Source organism: Myotis brandtii, unplaced genomic scaffold, assembly GCF_000412655.1.
Source record: "Myotis brandtii unplaced genomic scaffold, ASM41265v1 scaffold889, whole genome shotgun sequence".
Taxonomy (NCBI): Eukaryota; Metazoa; Chordata; class Mammalia; order Chiroptera; family Vespertilionidae; genus Myotis; species Myotis brandtii.
Genome location: NW_005371640.1, coordinates 949,299 through 966,543, shown reverse-complemented (window position 1 = coordinate 966,543; position 17,245 = coordinate 949,299). Strand labels below are relative to the sequence as shown.

Below are 17,245 nucleotides of genomic sequence, written 5' to 3'. Positions count from 1 at the left end.
GGGATTAAAAAAAAAAATCCTCACCCGAGGATATATTTATTTATCCATTTAAATTAATTTGGGAGAGAGAGAGAGAAATAGAGGGGAGAGAAACATCCATCCGTAGCCTCCCGTGCACGCCAGGACGGAGATGGGGGTGGGGCGAGGGATGGAACCCGCAATCATCTTTGCCGGACGGGCGGGCGACGCTCCGACCAACTAAGCCACCTGGTGGGGGGATCAAGGGATTTTTATATTTATAAACATGTGTACATGCTGTGGGTATACCTGCCACAGGATAGTAAGGCCCGTGGCAACCATATATTCAGTGTATAAGTTCATGTCGAATGCCGTGCGGGCTGTTTAAGCATGTTCCCGTTCACTGATGCAATTGTCTAGGTAATATACCCATTTTACACACGAGAAACCGAGGTAAAACGATTTGCACAAATACACAAAAATTGGTGGGGATGCTTAATGCAAGCATGTGAGCAGCTCAAACAATTGCAAGCAGGACCATCTCTTTCTGTGCCATATGAATAGTGCCCTAGAGATCTTGGGTTATAGTCTGTTGTTCTTTCTTTATTCCCCTCTTGTCTTATCCCTCTCATGTCTCATTTGTTTTTCCTCCTTGCTTTATTGCTAGAATCTAGAATGCCTTTTTACACTCCTGATAACCTTTCAGTGACATATTCGGCCGTTTTCCCTCTCTCCTCTCCTAGCCTTTTGTCGGGGAGTGAGATGTAGTGGAAAGACAATAGCTTTCAAATTTTGGTCTGCCTCTTCATAGCTCTGGCACCCTGGGCAAGGACTGCCATGACAATTGCAAATAATGCGCCTCAAGCACCTGCCACATAAGTAAGTAGAGGTGGAGGATAGTGATTAGAAGGATAAAGTCCAGAGCCAGACTGCCTGGGTTGAGAAATCCTGGCTCTCCTGTTTAGCAATGCCATCTTGGAAACATCCCATAACCTCTCTGTGCCTCTGATACTCTGCAAGAAAAATAGACTTGATTATAGAATCTCCCTTAAAGAGTTGTGAGGGCCCTGGCCGTTTTGGCTCAGGGGATAGAGCTTGGGCCTGTAGACCAAAGGGTCCCCAGGTTCCATTCCTGTCAAGGGCACATGCCTGGGTTGCGGGCTCAGTCCAACTCCGATCAATGATTCCCTCTCATCATTGATGTTACTGTTTCTCTCTTCCTCTCCCTTCCTCTCTGAAATCAATAAAAATATATTTTAAAAAAATAATTGTGAGGGTTAAGGTCATATTATGTAAAATTATTGAAAATACCACCTGGCACAATACAATGTCTTACTATTATTACCATCATCGGGTAATCATTATTGATATGCTTACCTATGAGAAGATATTATCTACATATATTTTCTATAAGAGTGTTCTGAAGGCAAGAAGTGGAGAAGACACAGTCTTATTTGTCCTAGTTCTCCCTCAATCCCGCCAAATTTCTCCCTCTGTCAATGTCCATATTAACAACTTCTGCCCTTTCTTTGGTATTTCCTTCCTTTTTCTAGAACAGTGGTTCTCTCCAGGGGACTGTAACAATGTCTGTTGACATTTTGGGCTGTCACAACTGGGTGAAAGTGCTTTTGCATTGAGTGAGTAGAGCCCATGGATGCTGCTAAACATACTGCGATGTACAGGAGAGTCCACTGCATAGCAAAGGATCAACTGTCCCAAAATGTCAGTAGTTCCCAGAATGAGAAAAAATGCCCTGGACCATTTGATGTTTGAGAAAGCTGGCCTCCTTTCAGTCCTACTGCTAGAGACTAGGTACAATGATGGCGAACCTTTTGAGCTCGGCGTGTCAGCATTTTGAAAAACTCTAACTTAACTCTGGTGCCGTGTCACATATAGAAATTTTTTGATATTTGCAACCATAGTAAAACAAAGACTTATATTTTTGATATTTATTTTATATATTTAAATACCATTTAACAAAGAAAAATCAACCAAAAAAATGAGTTTGCGTGTCACCTCTGACACACGTGTCATAGGTTCGCCATCACTGGACTAGGAGGAAGCCATTAAAAAGATTCATGATGATTTTACCAATTGTTTTTATGTGAGACTGGGTCAGTTTCAGTTGCATTTTTTGGTCACATCTAGGGTTCCAGATGGGATAATAATAGTTATCATTTATATAGTGCATACTGTATACTAGGAACTTTATGTATTTTATCTTCAATTCTCATATTAAAAGGCAAGAAATTACTCTAAGATCAAGATAAAAGTGTAAATATGAGGAATTTGACCTGTTGCCTATTTATTTTAAGAGTACTAGCTCCAACAGGCTCTATGTACTTACTCAGATGTACTTACATGCATTGAGATATTATCTTTTGTTGCTGGCGTACATGAATGAGTACATTGTATACACTGGGTGAAGGAAAGTCATAAAATTCTGGTTTGTCTTGAGACCTTCGTCAGAAAATCAAGTTTCTTCCTGTTATTTTACTTATCCTGGCTTTGCTATCGGGATGGCAATTGCCTCCTTTAGTCTTTATACTAATACTGCAGGCTTGAAAAGGTCATTAAGTCACTAATCTGTTTTCCTTGTGTCTCTGAAGGCCAAAGGTTTGCCTTTAATTTTCTCCCTAAGGATCAAGACTTGGGTACGTGACATAACCCCTTTGAGCTTCAGATTCCTTACTTGTAAAATGGTCATAAAATAGTACTTACTTCATAAAGTTGTTTGGATACTTTAATGGAATAATGGCTATGAAACAATTAACACATGCTCCATAAAACTTAAATAATTTTATAGGTTTCAGTCTTATCTTTCAGTAGGAAACAGGAATACAACCACGGATGCTAGGCTTTTATAGGGGGATGTTTTGTTTTCTTTTGTTTTGTATTCTTGTCCCTGCCACTTTATTTTGGTTTTATCAAACCCATTCTCATTACCTACACGTATGCTGCTAAGATAAATATTTTGCTTAGATGTTTAAAAATTGTATTCTCATAACAACCTTTTGAGATTGCATAATTCATCATCACCATCTTACAGATAAGGAAAGCAAAGTTTAGAGCTCTCTAGTAACTTGTCCAATGCCATACAGCTAAGAAGTGATAAAGCTAGGTCAATTTGATTCCATTCCATTGCTGTGTTACTTCATGCTAATCAGCTCTCTGAATCGTCAGTTTCCTGTGGGTCAATGTCAACTCTCTATGTGCTTGCCTTTCGATTCATAAATAGTCTCTGTTTCATTATTCAGAATTCAGGTTACCACTATTCAACTTCCACAACCTCAGTTGGCCTCCAAGATTGGACCTCACAAAAGGATATCAGCCGAAACCGGTTTGGCTCAGTGGATAGAGCGTCGGCCTGCAGACTGAAAGGTCCCAGGTTCGATTCCGGTCAAGGGCATGTACCTGGGTTGTGGGCACATCCCCAGTAGAAGATGTGCAGGAGGCAGCTGACAGATGTTTCTCTCTCATCGATGTTTCTAACTCTCTATCTCTCTCCCTTCCTCTCTGTAAAAAAATCAATAAAATATATTTTAAAAAAAAAGGATATCAACTTATCACTGTCGACACCATCCAGAAGTGGGTCATTGTCTTTGTACACTTGGGAGTCTGATTTTGTTGGTGATCCCAAAGGTGATGAAGTGTTTTTTTTAATGTGTTTTTATTGATTTTAGAGAGAGACAAAGTGAGAGGGAGAGAGAGAGAGAAACAAGGATGAGAGGAAAACATAAATATCGATTAGCTGCATCCTACACATACACCCTGATGGGGATCGAGCCAGAAACCTGACTGGGAATTGAACCAGTGACCTCCTGGTGCGTGCATCAACACTCAAACTCTGAGCAACACCATCCAGGTGGTGATGAGGTTTTAAAGACATAATTCCCACTCAGAAGTCACCTAATGATATGTAACTGAGGATATCCTCATGTTATTTTATTTTTCGCTTTGTTGATCCTCATCTGAGGATATTTTGAATTTTAGGGAGAGTGGAAGAGAAAGGGAAAAATAGAAAGAAACATCAATGTGAGAGAAACACATCGATTGGTTGCCTCCTGCATGAGCCCTGACCAGGGCCCGGGCTGGGGAGGAGCCTGCAACCAAGGTACATGCCCTTGACCAGAATCAAACCCTGGACCCTTTGGTCCACAGGCAGACGCTCTATCCACTGTGCCAAACCGGCTAGGGCCTCGTTATTTTTAATAGCAAATATTTGTAAATCAGGATTCTGATTAAATTTGTTATAGTGTGTGTATGTGTGTGTGTGTGTGTGTGTGTATATATATATATATATATGAAAATTATATAACAAATAAAAAGAAATAAAGTGACTCTTTATGTCCAAGATATGGAATGAGTTCCAGGACATATCGTTGAATTAAAAATAAACAAACTGTGCAAAGTGTGGAACAATTTATATAATATGCTGTAATTTATATGAAAAAAATCATTTGCTCCCTCCCTCCCTCCCTTCCTCCCTTCCTCTCCCTCTCTCTCTCCCTCTTTTCCCCTCTCTCCCTCTCTCTGTTTCTCTCTAGAAAAATGCATGAAAACTGATAGAGTAGTTGATTCTGGGAGAACTGTGAAGGAATGTTAGATGACAGGGGTGGGAAGGGCCTTTAGATTTTGAAACGTGCTTATATTATCTATTTACGTTAATATAATCAATACTTAATAGAGAGCCTGGCCGGTGTGGCTTAGTGGTTGAGCGTTTGTTGACCCATGTACCAGGAGGTCACTGGTTATCTTTATTTCCTCATACTTTTTAAATTTTTCATATCTTTTTATTTACTTTTTAAATTTACTTTATTTTCCTATTATTTTACGTTGGCTAGCTTATGTCTTATTATTTTTATGAAGAAAACATTTACAATAGCTTTAGCTGTATTCTGTAGGTTTTGATAAGAAATGTTCCTCTTTTTGTGAATTTCTGTATAATTTCCTATTTTAATTTTGTTTATCTCTTAGACCCATTGGTTATGTGGAAGAGTGTGTTTTGAAATAGTTAAGCCTTAAAATTATCTTTTTCTTACTTTGGTTTTCTAGAATTACTGGTTTATGATGATTGATTTAATTGATAGGAACTCTTACTAACTTTTGTGACTTAAGATTTTCTTTGTCTTAGATAAATACATTATAATTTTTCTGTTCATGATTCATGAACAAAAATAGTATTTCTTTTTGATGGAATGAAAGTTCTCTCTATGTCCTTGAACATATTGCCTGTATTATTAAATTCCTAGATATAAGCTTATTTTTGACTACTTAATTTGTCAATTTCTGAAAAAGCTATATTATCTGTTACTATACTTGTATTTCTGGTCAAGCTCTCTTTATATTTTAGGAGTTTATGCTCTATATGTTTGCCTGCTTTTTAATACAAAAGAAGTATATTACTGTTACATCATTTTAATGGATTGTAAATATTTCATGTTTCAGTGTTGAAATTTGCTTTATCTGATATTAATGGCATCACATGGGCTTTCTTGTTTACATTTATCTCATATATCTTTGACCATTCTTTTATTTTTAACCTTTCATTGTCGGTTTGTACCAGGTGGATGTCTTGTAAACAATGTATAGCTGAGGTGAGCTTTAAAAAAACAAACAAACAAATCCTCTCCAGCACTTGTCGTTTGTTGATTTGTTGATGATAGCCATTCTGACAGGTGTGAGATGGTACCTCATTGTTGTTTTGATTTGCATCTCTCGGATGATTAGTGACTTTGAGCATGTTTTCATATGTCTCTTGGCTTTCTGAATGTCCTCTTTTGAAAGGTGTCTATTTAGATCCTTTGCCCATTTTTTGATTGGATTGTTTATCTTCTTTTTGTTAAGTTGTATGAGTTCCCTATAAATTTTGGAGATTAGGCCCTTATCAGATATGACGTTGGCAAATATGTTTTCCCACGCAGTGGGTTTTCTTGTTGTTTTGTTGATGGTTTCTTTTGCTGTGCAGAAGCTTTTTATTTTGATGTAGTCCCATTTGTTCATTTTCTCTTTAGTTTCAACTGCCCTAGGAGCTGTATCAGTGAAGAAATTGCTTTGGCATATGTCTGAGATTTTGTTGCCTTTGGATTCTTCTAGAATTTTTATGGTTTCCTGTCGTACATTTAAGTCCTTTATCCATTTTGAGTTTATTTTTGTGTATGGTGTAAGTTGGTGGTCTAGTTTCATTTTCTTGCATGTATCTGTCCAATTTTCCCAGCACCATTTATTGAAGAGACTGTCTTGACTCCATTGTATGTTCTTGCCTCCTTTGTCAAATATTAATTGAGCGTATTGGTTGGGGCTGATTTCTGGGCTCTCTATTCTATTCCATTGATCTATATGTCTGTTCTTGTGCCAGTACCAGGCAGTTTTGAGAACAGTGGCTTTGTAATACAGCTTGATATCTGGTATTGAGATCCCACCTACTTTGTTCTTTCTCAGGATTGCTGCAGCTATTCGGGGTCTTTTTTTATTCCAGATGAATTTTTGGAGAGTTCGTTCTAGATCTGTGAAGTATGCCGTTGGTATTTTAATGGGAAGTGCGTTGAATTTATAGATTGCTTTGGGTAGTATGGACATTTTAATGATGTTGATTCTACCAATCCATGAACACGGTATGTTCTTCCATCTGTTTATGTCTTCCTCTATCTCTTTTTTCAACGTCCTGTAGTTTTCTGAGTAGAGGTCTTTTACCTCTTTAGTTAAGTTTATTCCTAGGTAGCTTAATTTTTTTGGTGCGATGGTAAATGGGATTGTTTTTATAATCTCTCTTTCTGAAAGTTCACTATTGGTGTATAGAAATGCCTCAGATTTCTTGGGGTTAATTTTGTATCCTGCTACATTGCCAAATTCATGTATTAAGTCTAGTAGTTTTTTGATGGAGTCTCTAGGGTTTTGTATGTATAATATCATGTCATCTGCAAATAAGGACAGTTTTACTTCCTCTTTTCCAATTTGGATGCCTTTTATTTCTTCTTCTTGTCTAATTGCAATGGCTAATACTTCCAGTACTATGTTGAACAGGAGTGGTGAGAGTGGGCATCCCTGTCTTGTTCCTGTTCTTAGGGGAAATGGTGTTAGTTTTTGTCCATTGAGTATGATGTTGGCTGTGGGCCTGTCATATATGGCTTTTATTATGTTGAGGTATGATCCTTCTACTCCCACCTTGCTGAGAGTTTTTATCAAAAATGGGTGTTGGATTTTGTCAAATGCTTTTTCTGCATCAATTGATATGACCATGTGGTTTTTTTCTTTCAATTTGTTTATGTGATGTATCACGTTTATTGATTTGCGGATATTGTACCATCCTTGCATCCCTGGAATAAATCCTACTTGGTCATGGTGTATGATCTTTCTGATGTACTGCTGGATCCGATTTGCTAAGATTTTGTTGAGGATTTTGGCATCTATGTTCATGAGGGATATTGGCCTGTAATTCTCTTTCATTGTGTTGTCTTTACCTGGTTTTGGTATTAGGGTGATGCTGGCTTCATAGAATGAGCTTGGAAGTGTTCCTTCCTCTTGAATTTTTTGTAGTAGTCTGAGGAGGATAGGTTTTAGTTCTTCCTTGAATGTTTGGTAAAACTCCCCTGTGAAGCCGTCTGGTCCTGGGCTTTTGTTTGCTGGAAGCTTTTTGATGACTGCTTCAATTTCTTCCATAGTTATTGGCCTATTGAGATTTTTAGATTCTTCCTGATTGAGTGCTGGAATGTTGTATTTTTCTAGGAATTTGTCCATTTCCTCCAGGTTGTCTAGTTTGTTGGAGTAGAGCTGTCCATAGTATTTTTTAACAATCATTTGTATTTCTGTGGGGTCTGTTGTTATTTCGCCTCTATCGTTTCTGATTTTGTTTATTTGGGTCCTCTCTCTTTGCTTCTTGGTGAGCCTGGCTAGAGGTTTGTCAATCTTGTTTATCCTTTCAAAGAACCAGCTCTTGGTTTCATTGATTTTCTGTATTGTTTTTTTGGTCTCTATGTCATTTATTTCTGCTCTAATCTTTATTATCTCCTTCCTTCTGCTCACTCTGGGGTTTTCTTGTTGCTCTCTTTCTAATTCTTTGAGTTGAAGAGTTAGATGATTTACTACCATTTTTTCTTGTTTTTTGAGATAGGCCTGTAGAGCTATAAACTTCCCTCTCAGGACTGCTTTCATTGTGTCCCATAGGTTTTGGATTGTTGTGTTTTCATTGTCATTAGTTTCCAGGATGTTTTTAATTTCTTCTTTGATCTCATTGGTAACCCAATCAATATTTAATAACATGCTATTCAGCTTCCAAGTGTTTGAGTATTTTGGGTTGTTTTTATTGTAGTTTATTTCTAATATTATGCCATCGTGGTCTGAGAAGATGCTTTTTATGATTTCAATCTTCTTGAATTTGGGGAGACTTTGCTTGTGACCCAATATGTGGTCTATTTTTGAATCTGTCCCATGAGCATTTGAGTGGAATGTATATTCCGCGGCTTTGGGTGAAGTGTTCTGAAGATGTCTATTAAGTCCATCTGATCTAGTGAGTCATTTAGGATTGCTGTTTCTTTGCTGATTGTTTGTCTAGAGGACTTATCCAGTGATGTCAGTGGTGTATTAAAGTCCCCTACTATGATTGTATTGTTGTCGATCTCTCCTTTGATATCTTCCAGGAGTTTTTTTATGTATTTGGGTGCTCCTGCATTGGGTGCATATATGTTTACCAGGGTTATATCTTCTTGTTGTATTGATCCCTTTAGTATTATGAAGTGGCCTTCCTTATCTCTGGTTATGGCCTTCACTTTGAGGTCTATTTTGTCTGATATAAGTATTGCTACCCCAGCTTTCTTTTCCTTTCCATTTGCCTGAAAGATATTTTTCCATCCCTTCACTTTCAGTCTGTGTGAGTCCCTTCTAATGAGGTGGGTCTCTTGTAGACAGCAGATGTATGGGTCATGTTTTTTTATCCATTCAGCCACTCGATGTCTTTTGGTTGGAGCATTTAGTCCGTTTACGTTTAAAGTTATTATTGAAAGGTACTTGTTTGTAGCCATTTCTTTTTTTGTGTGGCTGTTTTCTTTCTGAGCTTTTTATTCCTTCTTTTTACACCAGTCCCTTTAGCATTTCTTGCATTGCTGGCTTGGTGGTGATAAACTCCCTTAGCCTTTTTTTGTCTGTGAAGCTTCTTATTTCCCCTTCAATTTTGAATGATAGCCTTGCTGGATAGAGTATTCTTGGGTTCAGTCCTTTGCTTTGCATCACTTTGTAAATTTCTGTCCATTCTTTTCTGGCCTGATGTGTTTCTGTTGAGAAATCATTTGATAATCTAATGGGAGATCCCTTGTATGTAACTTTCCGTCTCTCTCTTGCAGCCTGTAAGATTCTCTCTTTGTCCTGAACATTTGCCATGGTAATTATGATGTGTCTTGGTGTGGGTCTTTTCGGGTTCACCTTGTTTGGGACTCTCTGTGCTTGTGTGACTTTTTTCTTCCCCACTTCAGGGAAGTTTTCTGATATTATTTCTTCGAGTAGGTTTTCTAATCCTTGTTCATCTTTCTGTTGTTCTGGCACCCCTATTATTCGTATGTTGTTTCGTTTCATGTTGTCCCAAAGCTCCCTTAGGCTCTCCTCCTGTCTTTTAATTTTTTTCTCCAATTGCAGTACAGTTTGGGTGTGTTTTGCTTCCTTGTCTTCTAATTCACTAATTCGGTCCTCCGCTTCTCCTAGTCTACTGTTGATGCTTTCAATGGTGTTTTTTATTGCAGCTATATCGCTCTTCATTTCTTCTTGGGTCTTGCATAAGTTATTGATTTTTTCATCTGTTTCTTCTTGCTTCTTGCATAAGTAGTTGATTTTTTCCTCCATCCGGTTTATGCACGCTAGGACCCTTATTCTGAATTCTTTTTCTGTCATGTTGCATGCCTCTGTCTCACTTAGCTGCTTTTCTGGCGAGTCCTCCTTTTCTTTCCTTTGGGGGTTTCTTTGCCTACCCATGTTTGATCTCACTGACATATCTAGATGTTGAGTCGTTCAGTGGCTGCTCCCTGGGTGGCAGTGGCTCCTTGGGCTGTGGTTGCTCCTTGGGTGGTTGCGGTAGCAGCTGCTCCTCAGTTGGCAGCAGCTCCTCTGGTGGGTGTTGTTCACAGCTGTGGTGGCTCTTCTGGCTGGTGGGGGGAGGCTTCACGTACAGCTGCTGTTCCTCAGACAGAGGGTGTGGTGATCAGGAGGCTGCTGTTGCTTGGATCTGCTTAGTCCTGCCAGGTATTTAGGAGAGTGTTGAATTTCCCTGTGATACACTGTTCCTCCGTGTTGTAAATCACAGTCAAAGCAGGCAAGCAGGCCGTATTTGTGATCCAGACTGCCTTAATTTGTGTTCACCTAAGAGTCAGTTTGTGGCTCAGCCGCAGTGTTTTGAGAGTGTTGAATTTCCCTGTGATACACTGTTCCTCCGTGTTGTAAATCACAGTCCTGATTTTAAAGCAGGCCGTATTTGTGATCCAGACTGCCTTAATTTGTGTTCACCTAAGAGTCAGTTTGTGGCTCAGCCTCTGGGTGGCAGTGTTTTGGGGTTGGCCTCTGAGGCTATACGGCTTCTCTACTTAAAACTGGTTTGGGGAGAACTACTGCCCAGAGCTGGTTCTTAAATAATCGTTACCCTGCTCTGCGTTGTTGGTGGGACTGAAAGTTTCTCTATAGGCCAGATGGTAGCTCCGTGTCTCAGCACTCAATTCGCTGCCACCTCTCCCGGCCCCCCCTCTCTCCTCAGCCTCTCCCCAGATTCCACTCGTCCGCACCTTTTCCCTCTCTTCAGCACAGGTGAGTGTCTGTATCCGAACTGTCCTATGAGCAGGGTTCAGTGAAAACAAGTGAACAAAAAAAAAACGATGTTGTCTCTGCTCTTTGATAGAGGAATTCAGTCCTCACTTATTATGCTGTAATTTGCTTAATTCCTTCCATTTGATATAATGTTCATAATTCATTGTACCTACTCTCTCACTTCCCTTTCCTTACTTTTTTCTGGCTTGATCTAGTTTCTTTTTCCTTTTCTTTCCTGTTTATTTGGGAGTTCTATTTTGCTTTTTAATTTCTTAATGCTTATTGTCCCATGTGTAAAAGTTATCATTAAAACTATAATTGTATATCTATACTAATAAAAGCCTAGGTGGCCCTCGCGCCCTCACACAACTACGCCCTCATGTCGTCACAAGATGGCCACCCCCACATCATCACAAGATGGCTGGCAGGGGAGGGCAGTTGTGGGCAAGCTGGCAAGGGAGGGCAGTTAGGGGTGACTGGGCCAGCAGGGGAGGGCAGTTAAGGGCGACCAGGCCTGCAGGGGAGGACAGTTAGGGGCAATCAGGCCAGCAGGGGAGCAGTTAGGCATCAATCGGGCTGGCAGGGGAGTGGTTAGGGGTGATCAGGCTGGCAGGCAGAAGCGGTTAGGGGCAATCAGGCAGGCAGGCAGGTGAGTGGTTGGGAGCCAGCAGTCCTGGATTGTGAGAGGGATGTCCGACTGCCGGTTTAGGCCCGATCCCTGTGGGGGTCCCAGATTGGGGAGGGTGAAGGCTGGGCTGAGGGACACCCCCCCCCACATGCACGAATTTTGTGCACCAGGCTTCTAGTAATAGATAAATGCTAATCCTTAAGAACTCCCTCCCAGGTGTTTTACTTGTCTTACCTCTCCTCATATTCCTAAACTAAGACCCTTTGCCTAGGGTTGCCAGATTTAGCAAAATAGAATACAGGACACTCAGTTTAATTTTAATTTCAAATAAGCAATGAATACTTTTTAGTAAAATTATCCCCATGCAATATTTAGGACCTACTTAAAAATTATTCGCTATTCATCTGAAATTAAAATTTAACTTGGTGTCCTTTATTTTATCTGGAAACTGTGCCTTAATGTGCTTTGTCTCCACTCCTCAACTCCTAGATTTTGCAAAGGTGATGTATACCGTTAAATTTCAGGGTATTGCTATAAAATGGTATCTATCATTATACTAGTTATTTACTAGAAAAATATTTGCTAGTTGAGTATATATACATCATATCTCTGGACTCCAATTTCTATTTACTTAAAGGGGAGCTTATATCTTTTACCCTACCCATTGTTCAGAGCCTTCTAATACTGGCATATGTGTGACTTTTTAGCTTCAAAGTAGACATCTTTTACCTCCTCACAATGGACTGGATTGGATAATTCATTGAAGATGACCTAAATAAAAAGTGCTTGTTGGATGGATAAATAGTTCTTCAAATAAACACCTGTTAAATAAATTATTGTATTTTGCAGGTGAAATGCATAGATGTCATTCAGGCTTATATCAACAGAATCGTGGATGTGAACCCACTGATCAATGGAATTGTCAAGTACAGGTGAGCATTTTTACTCTGTCATGGTTTTTGTCCTGTTTCTGTGGCCATGCCATCTTGGCGTATTTCCTGGACTCCTCTTCCTCTGTGTCCTTCCTTTGGTTTCTCACTGGGACGTACCCTAACTTATAATGCAACACTTCTTGCCTTTGTTGAGCTTTTATGTTTCTGACTGCTTCCTCTCACCTCCCAGTGACTTTAAGATCTTTGATGACAAAGAATACATTTTGTTGGTTTTTACATATTCATCACCCAGAACAAGGCCTGAACTTGGTAGGCATCATTGAGCGCTTATTGGAATAATGAGTTTTTGGTAGCAACTCTAATAAAGAGAACGCTCCATTACTACTACACATTCCAATGTGGATTTAGTATAGGAGATGGTATTTTTAAAAGATATTATATATGTGATTTCTGTGTCTCAGTTACCAAGTAAACTCTTCCAGGGAGCTGTGAAGTATTAGAGGGACAAAATTTGGATTTGTTTTCCAGTGGCATCCTACACAGCACAGTTCTTATCATACCATGATCTAGAGCGGCATTTTCCAGATTTTATTCATATAGCACCTTCAAGATTTTTGTCTTGTTGGCATAGCAACTCTATTGTTAATTAATATACTTATTAAATTGTATCACTTAAGTCAATTGTTTTTAAATAAAAGCTTATATTACTACAAAAATTGAAAAATATCACTTGATAGTTACTGTACATGTAAATAAAATGAAAACCAGTATTATGAAATTATAAATATTTAAAATATTTTTATGAAATACAATGCTACATGAAATAGATTATGCTTTATAGTTACTTTATACATTTTTTGGTAATTTTTATAAAGAATGGACTCATTAATATATTTTTATTGATTTCAGAAAGGAAGAGAGAAGGAAAGAAAGATAGCAACATCAATGATGAGAGAGACTCATTGATCTGCTGCCTCTTGCACACCCCCCACTGGGGACTGAGCCCACAACCCGGGCATGTGCCCTGACCAGGGATCTAACCATAACCTCCTGGTTCATAGGTTGATGCTCAACCACTGAGCCACACTGGCCGGGGCACTTTATACATTTTGAATTTAATCATTTCAAAAGCTTTTCCATAAAATACTACATTTGCTATGTTGTAAATGTGAAAAGTGTGACCCAGACAATTTAAGTTACTTGCCTAGTGTCGTACAGGTAATATGTGATAGAGCCATGATCCAAATATGTAGACATCTGGTGCCAAAACTCACAGGAACAGAAGTACAGCGTGTCTGTATGTTCCATTCTACCTTGTCCTCTTCCTTTTTCTATGGACCAGCTCTACGCTGGTACCATCCTCCCAACACTTTTAGCAGCTCCTCATCCCGTAGGTGTTTCCCCGGATTCTGCACTGGGTTTTTATTGAAATGTAATTTGTGGTTCATTTGTTGACAGTATGTCTTTAAATATTTGAGAAAAGGAAATTCTGTTACTTTTATTTTTCTATTTTAAGGAGTGTGAGTCATAAGGAGGGAGGTCTTATGTTGTAGAACTTTTTTGTGTGTGTGAGGATACTAATAAAGATCTGAGAGAGAATTAAATTTCTGTCCTCGTTGAAAATGATGGGTGGGCCTACACATAGGAGAGTGGAGAGGCTGCTGATGGGGGTAGGGAGAGTGGGGCAGGGCAGTAGCTATGAAAGGATTGAAGATTTGGATAGAGAGAAGCCATGGATGGATTGAGAAATAATTTTAGTAAGTTTAGTCATTCTATGTGTAACATCAGTGGTTTTCCTGCCTCCCTTAAAGTATACCCAAATGGCTTTACTGTGTTCATTCTGTTTCTATTGTATTTGTAATTAAAATATTGGCAAAATGAAAAATATATGGCCCTGGCCTATGTGGCTCAGTTGATTGAGAGTAGTCCCATAGGTTCAATTCCTGGTTGGGGCAGGTTATGGGTTCGGGGTGCATGCAAGAAGCAACCGATTAATGTTTCTTTCTTACTTCGATGTTTTTCTCTTTCTCTCCCTCTCCCTTCCTTTTTCTCTCTCAAAATTGATAAACATTTTTAAATGAAAAATATATGTAAAGCATGCAGCACAGGCCCTTACATGAATCAATCAGCGTTAGCTATTGGTATTGTTATGGTGGTTAATATAATAGGAGCTCCATAAATGGAACTGTCCTCATGATTATACACAGTTTTACTGTATTGCTATCCCCCTGTTTACTTGACACTAAACTGACTCTCAAGGCAGTTCAGTGATTAAAGTCACACAGCTACGAAATATAGTAGCAGCAGAAAATATGGACTCTAAATCTGCTGGTTCCTAGCTTCTTTCGGCTCTTGAAAGACTAATCAGAAAATGTTTACCACTTTATCAACTTCTCCCAAACCTGTTCTTCCGCCCAGTCACACAAGCAAGACACTTGGGTGTAACCCTTGGCTTCTCCCCTCCTTTCCAAAGACGATCTGCCCACTTCAATTAGTCAACAAGTTTTAATGGCTCTGCCTTATTTCCTGTGACACCGGTGAGGCATTTCCTGTTTCTTCATATCCTATTCCCTACCTACTGAACTACTCCATGTCCCCTGACCCATTGTGCTCTCTCTCTGATCTCCCTAACTTTGTTTTTGTTTTTTTAAAATATATTTTATTGATTTTTTTACAGAGAGGAAGGGAGAGGGATAGAGAGTTAGAAACATTGATGAGAGAGAAACATCGATCAGCTGCCTCCTGCACACCCCCTACTGGGGATGTGCCCGCAACCAAGGTACATGCCCTTGACCAGAATCGAACCTGGGACCCTTGAGTCCGCAGGCCAACGCTCTATCCATTGAGCCAAACCGGTTAGGGCTGATCTCCCTAACTTTGTATATGTTGTTCCTTCTGCCTGGTATTCTTCCTCTCTCCTTATCTCTTCTATATTTGGCTGAATTATTTTCCAGGAACTCAGCTCATGTCTCAATTTCACTTTATTGAATCATCTCAGCCTTTGTGAAGAATCTGCTTCTGAGCTCCCAGAGCACATTGTGCTCTCGCCATTTTTGTTTCATTCAGGGTCCAGAACCACACTATTCTGAAAAAAATATACAGAATTGTCGAAATAGGTTTTTAAGAAATGAGAAAACTCAAAAGTGTAGCCCTGGAGCAACACAGAGATAACGAATGTAGGAAACAACTACCACCCTTAGATCTGAGAGGACAAAGGGAAAACATGGCATTATCAGAATTAAGAAAGTCAAAAAAAGATTCCTGCAGAGCTAGGACCTAGACACACATGGGGAGGGGAGGGTGCTGCCTAGCTGCTGCTGCCTCAGAAGCTTAAAGAGGAAACCTCATGGAGCTATGATTCCGACCTCTGAGGGGCAGCCGCCTGATAATGGTACTTCGGAGGGGGTACAGTGAGACTGGTTCTAGAGTGTGGAAAGAAATAGGAAGCTCGAACTAACTAGATTTGCCTAGATCAGGGGTGGGGAACATCTGATAAGGCCTGTGAAATCATTTGGTTTAGCCCTGCCAAGGCATTAGGGATGAATTAATGAAATGTTTGACCAAATACAGCAGGCTAATTGTTAAGTTGATAATTTTGTATGGCCCTTGAATGATGTTATAAATAGCCAAATGGCCCTTGGCAGAATAAAGGTTCCCCACCCCTGGCCTAGATGAAAGGCTGCTGTTGGGACAGGATTATCAGGAACAACAAACAAACTGGAAGAAGCAAACCCCTTCACCTCTTTCCTTGCCTTTCAGTCTATAGCGCCCTGTAATTGAGGCTCTAAGAGAGCACTAGTTAGCAGAAAAACAACACACCAACAACCCTGAGTTTTCCCAGTTTCATCATAAAGTGGGGGTATAGAATGCTTGATTCAGAGTTGCGTTGCCATCCTATATAATAAAACCCTAATATGCAAATCGACCGAACTGTGGAACAACCAGTCGCTATGACACGCACTGACCACCAGGGGGCAGACACCCAATGCAGGAGCTGCCTCCTGGTGGTCAGTGCGCTCCCACAGGGGTAGCGCTGCTCAGCCAGAAGCTGGGCTCTCGGCTGGTGAGTATAGCGGCAGTGGCAGGAACCTCTCTCACCTCCGCGGCAGCACTAAGGAGCAGTGAGCGAGCGGAGCGGTAAAGAGCAGCAAGCCCCCGAGGGGTCCTGGACTGCGAGAGAATGCAGGCCAGTCTGAGGGACTCCCCCCCCTCAGTGCATGAATTTTGTGCACTGGGCCTCTAGTTGTGACCTTAATTGTCTCACCTACCGGACATTTGTTCAATGCCTACTATGTGCCTGACACTGTGGTAGGTATTGGAAGGTATAAAGGTGAACAAAACACAGGCCCTGGCCTCTTTTAACTCTCAGTCTGGTGGTTGAAACATACAAATAGCTATTGTTTACAGCACAGTGGAGCTAAGGCTCTGTAAGAAAGAAAATACTGTGGGTGGAGGAGGTATACCTATCCAGGCCTGGAGAGTTGTCAGGGAAGGCTTTCTGGAGGAAGTGATGTAAAAACAAAATTCTGAAAAATAAATACAAGTAAACCAGATGATGATGGCAGTCTGTATAGCTTCTGCTATAGAGGTGAAGTGGCTGTACAGCTTTTCACCTGAGCATGAGGGTGGAATCATCCTTGGGTTTTGCTCTCCTGGACCCTGCTCTAGTGAGACCACTGGGAGCAGGCAGGATATATAGTATTAAAAAGGCTTCTCAGCTCTAGCCGGTGTGGCTCAGTTGGTTGAGTGATGTCCCATGTACTGAGAGGTCACCGGTTTGATTGCCAGGCAGGGCACATGCCCAGGTTGCTGGCTCAATCCCCAGTGGGGGTATGCAGGAGGCAGCCGATCCATGTACCTCGGTCATCAATGTTTCTCTCTCCCTCACCGTTTTATTTCTGTCTCAAATCAATAAAAACATATTTTTTATTTTTATTTTCTTTCTTGATTAAGGTATTACCTATATGTCCTTATCCTCCCCTATACT

At 40.2% G+C, this 17,245-nt stretch overlaps 1 protein-coding gene across 1 annotated transcript in view; it reads left to right on the top strand.

The window, feature by feature from the left end:
* FAAH2 (fatty acid amide hydrolase 2) overlaps positions 1-17,245 on the top strand; it is a 53,747-nt gene that overhangs the window by 802 nt on the left and 35,700 nt on the right. Inside the window, exon 2 of the mRNA XM_005885028.2 lies at positions 12,215-12,297. Coding sequence (XP_005885090.1) covers positions 12,215-12,297 — 83 coding nt within the window. The remainder of the gene's footprint in view (positions 1-12,214; positions 12,298-17,245) is intronic.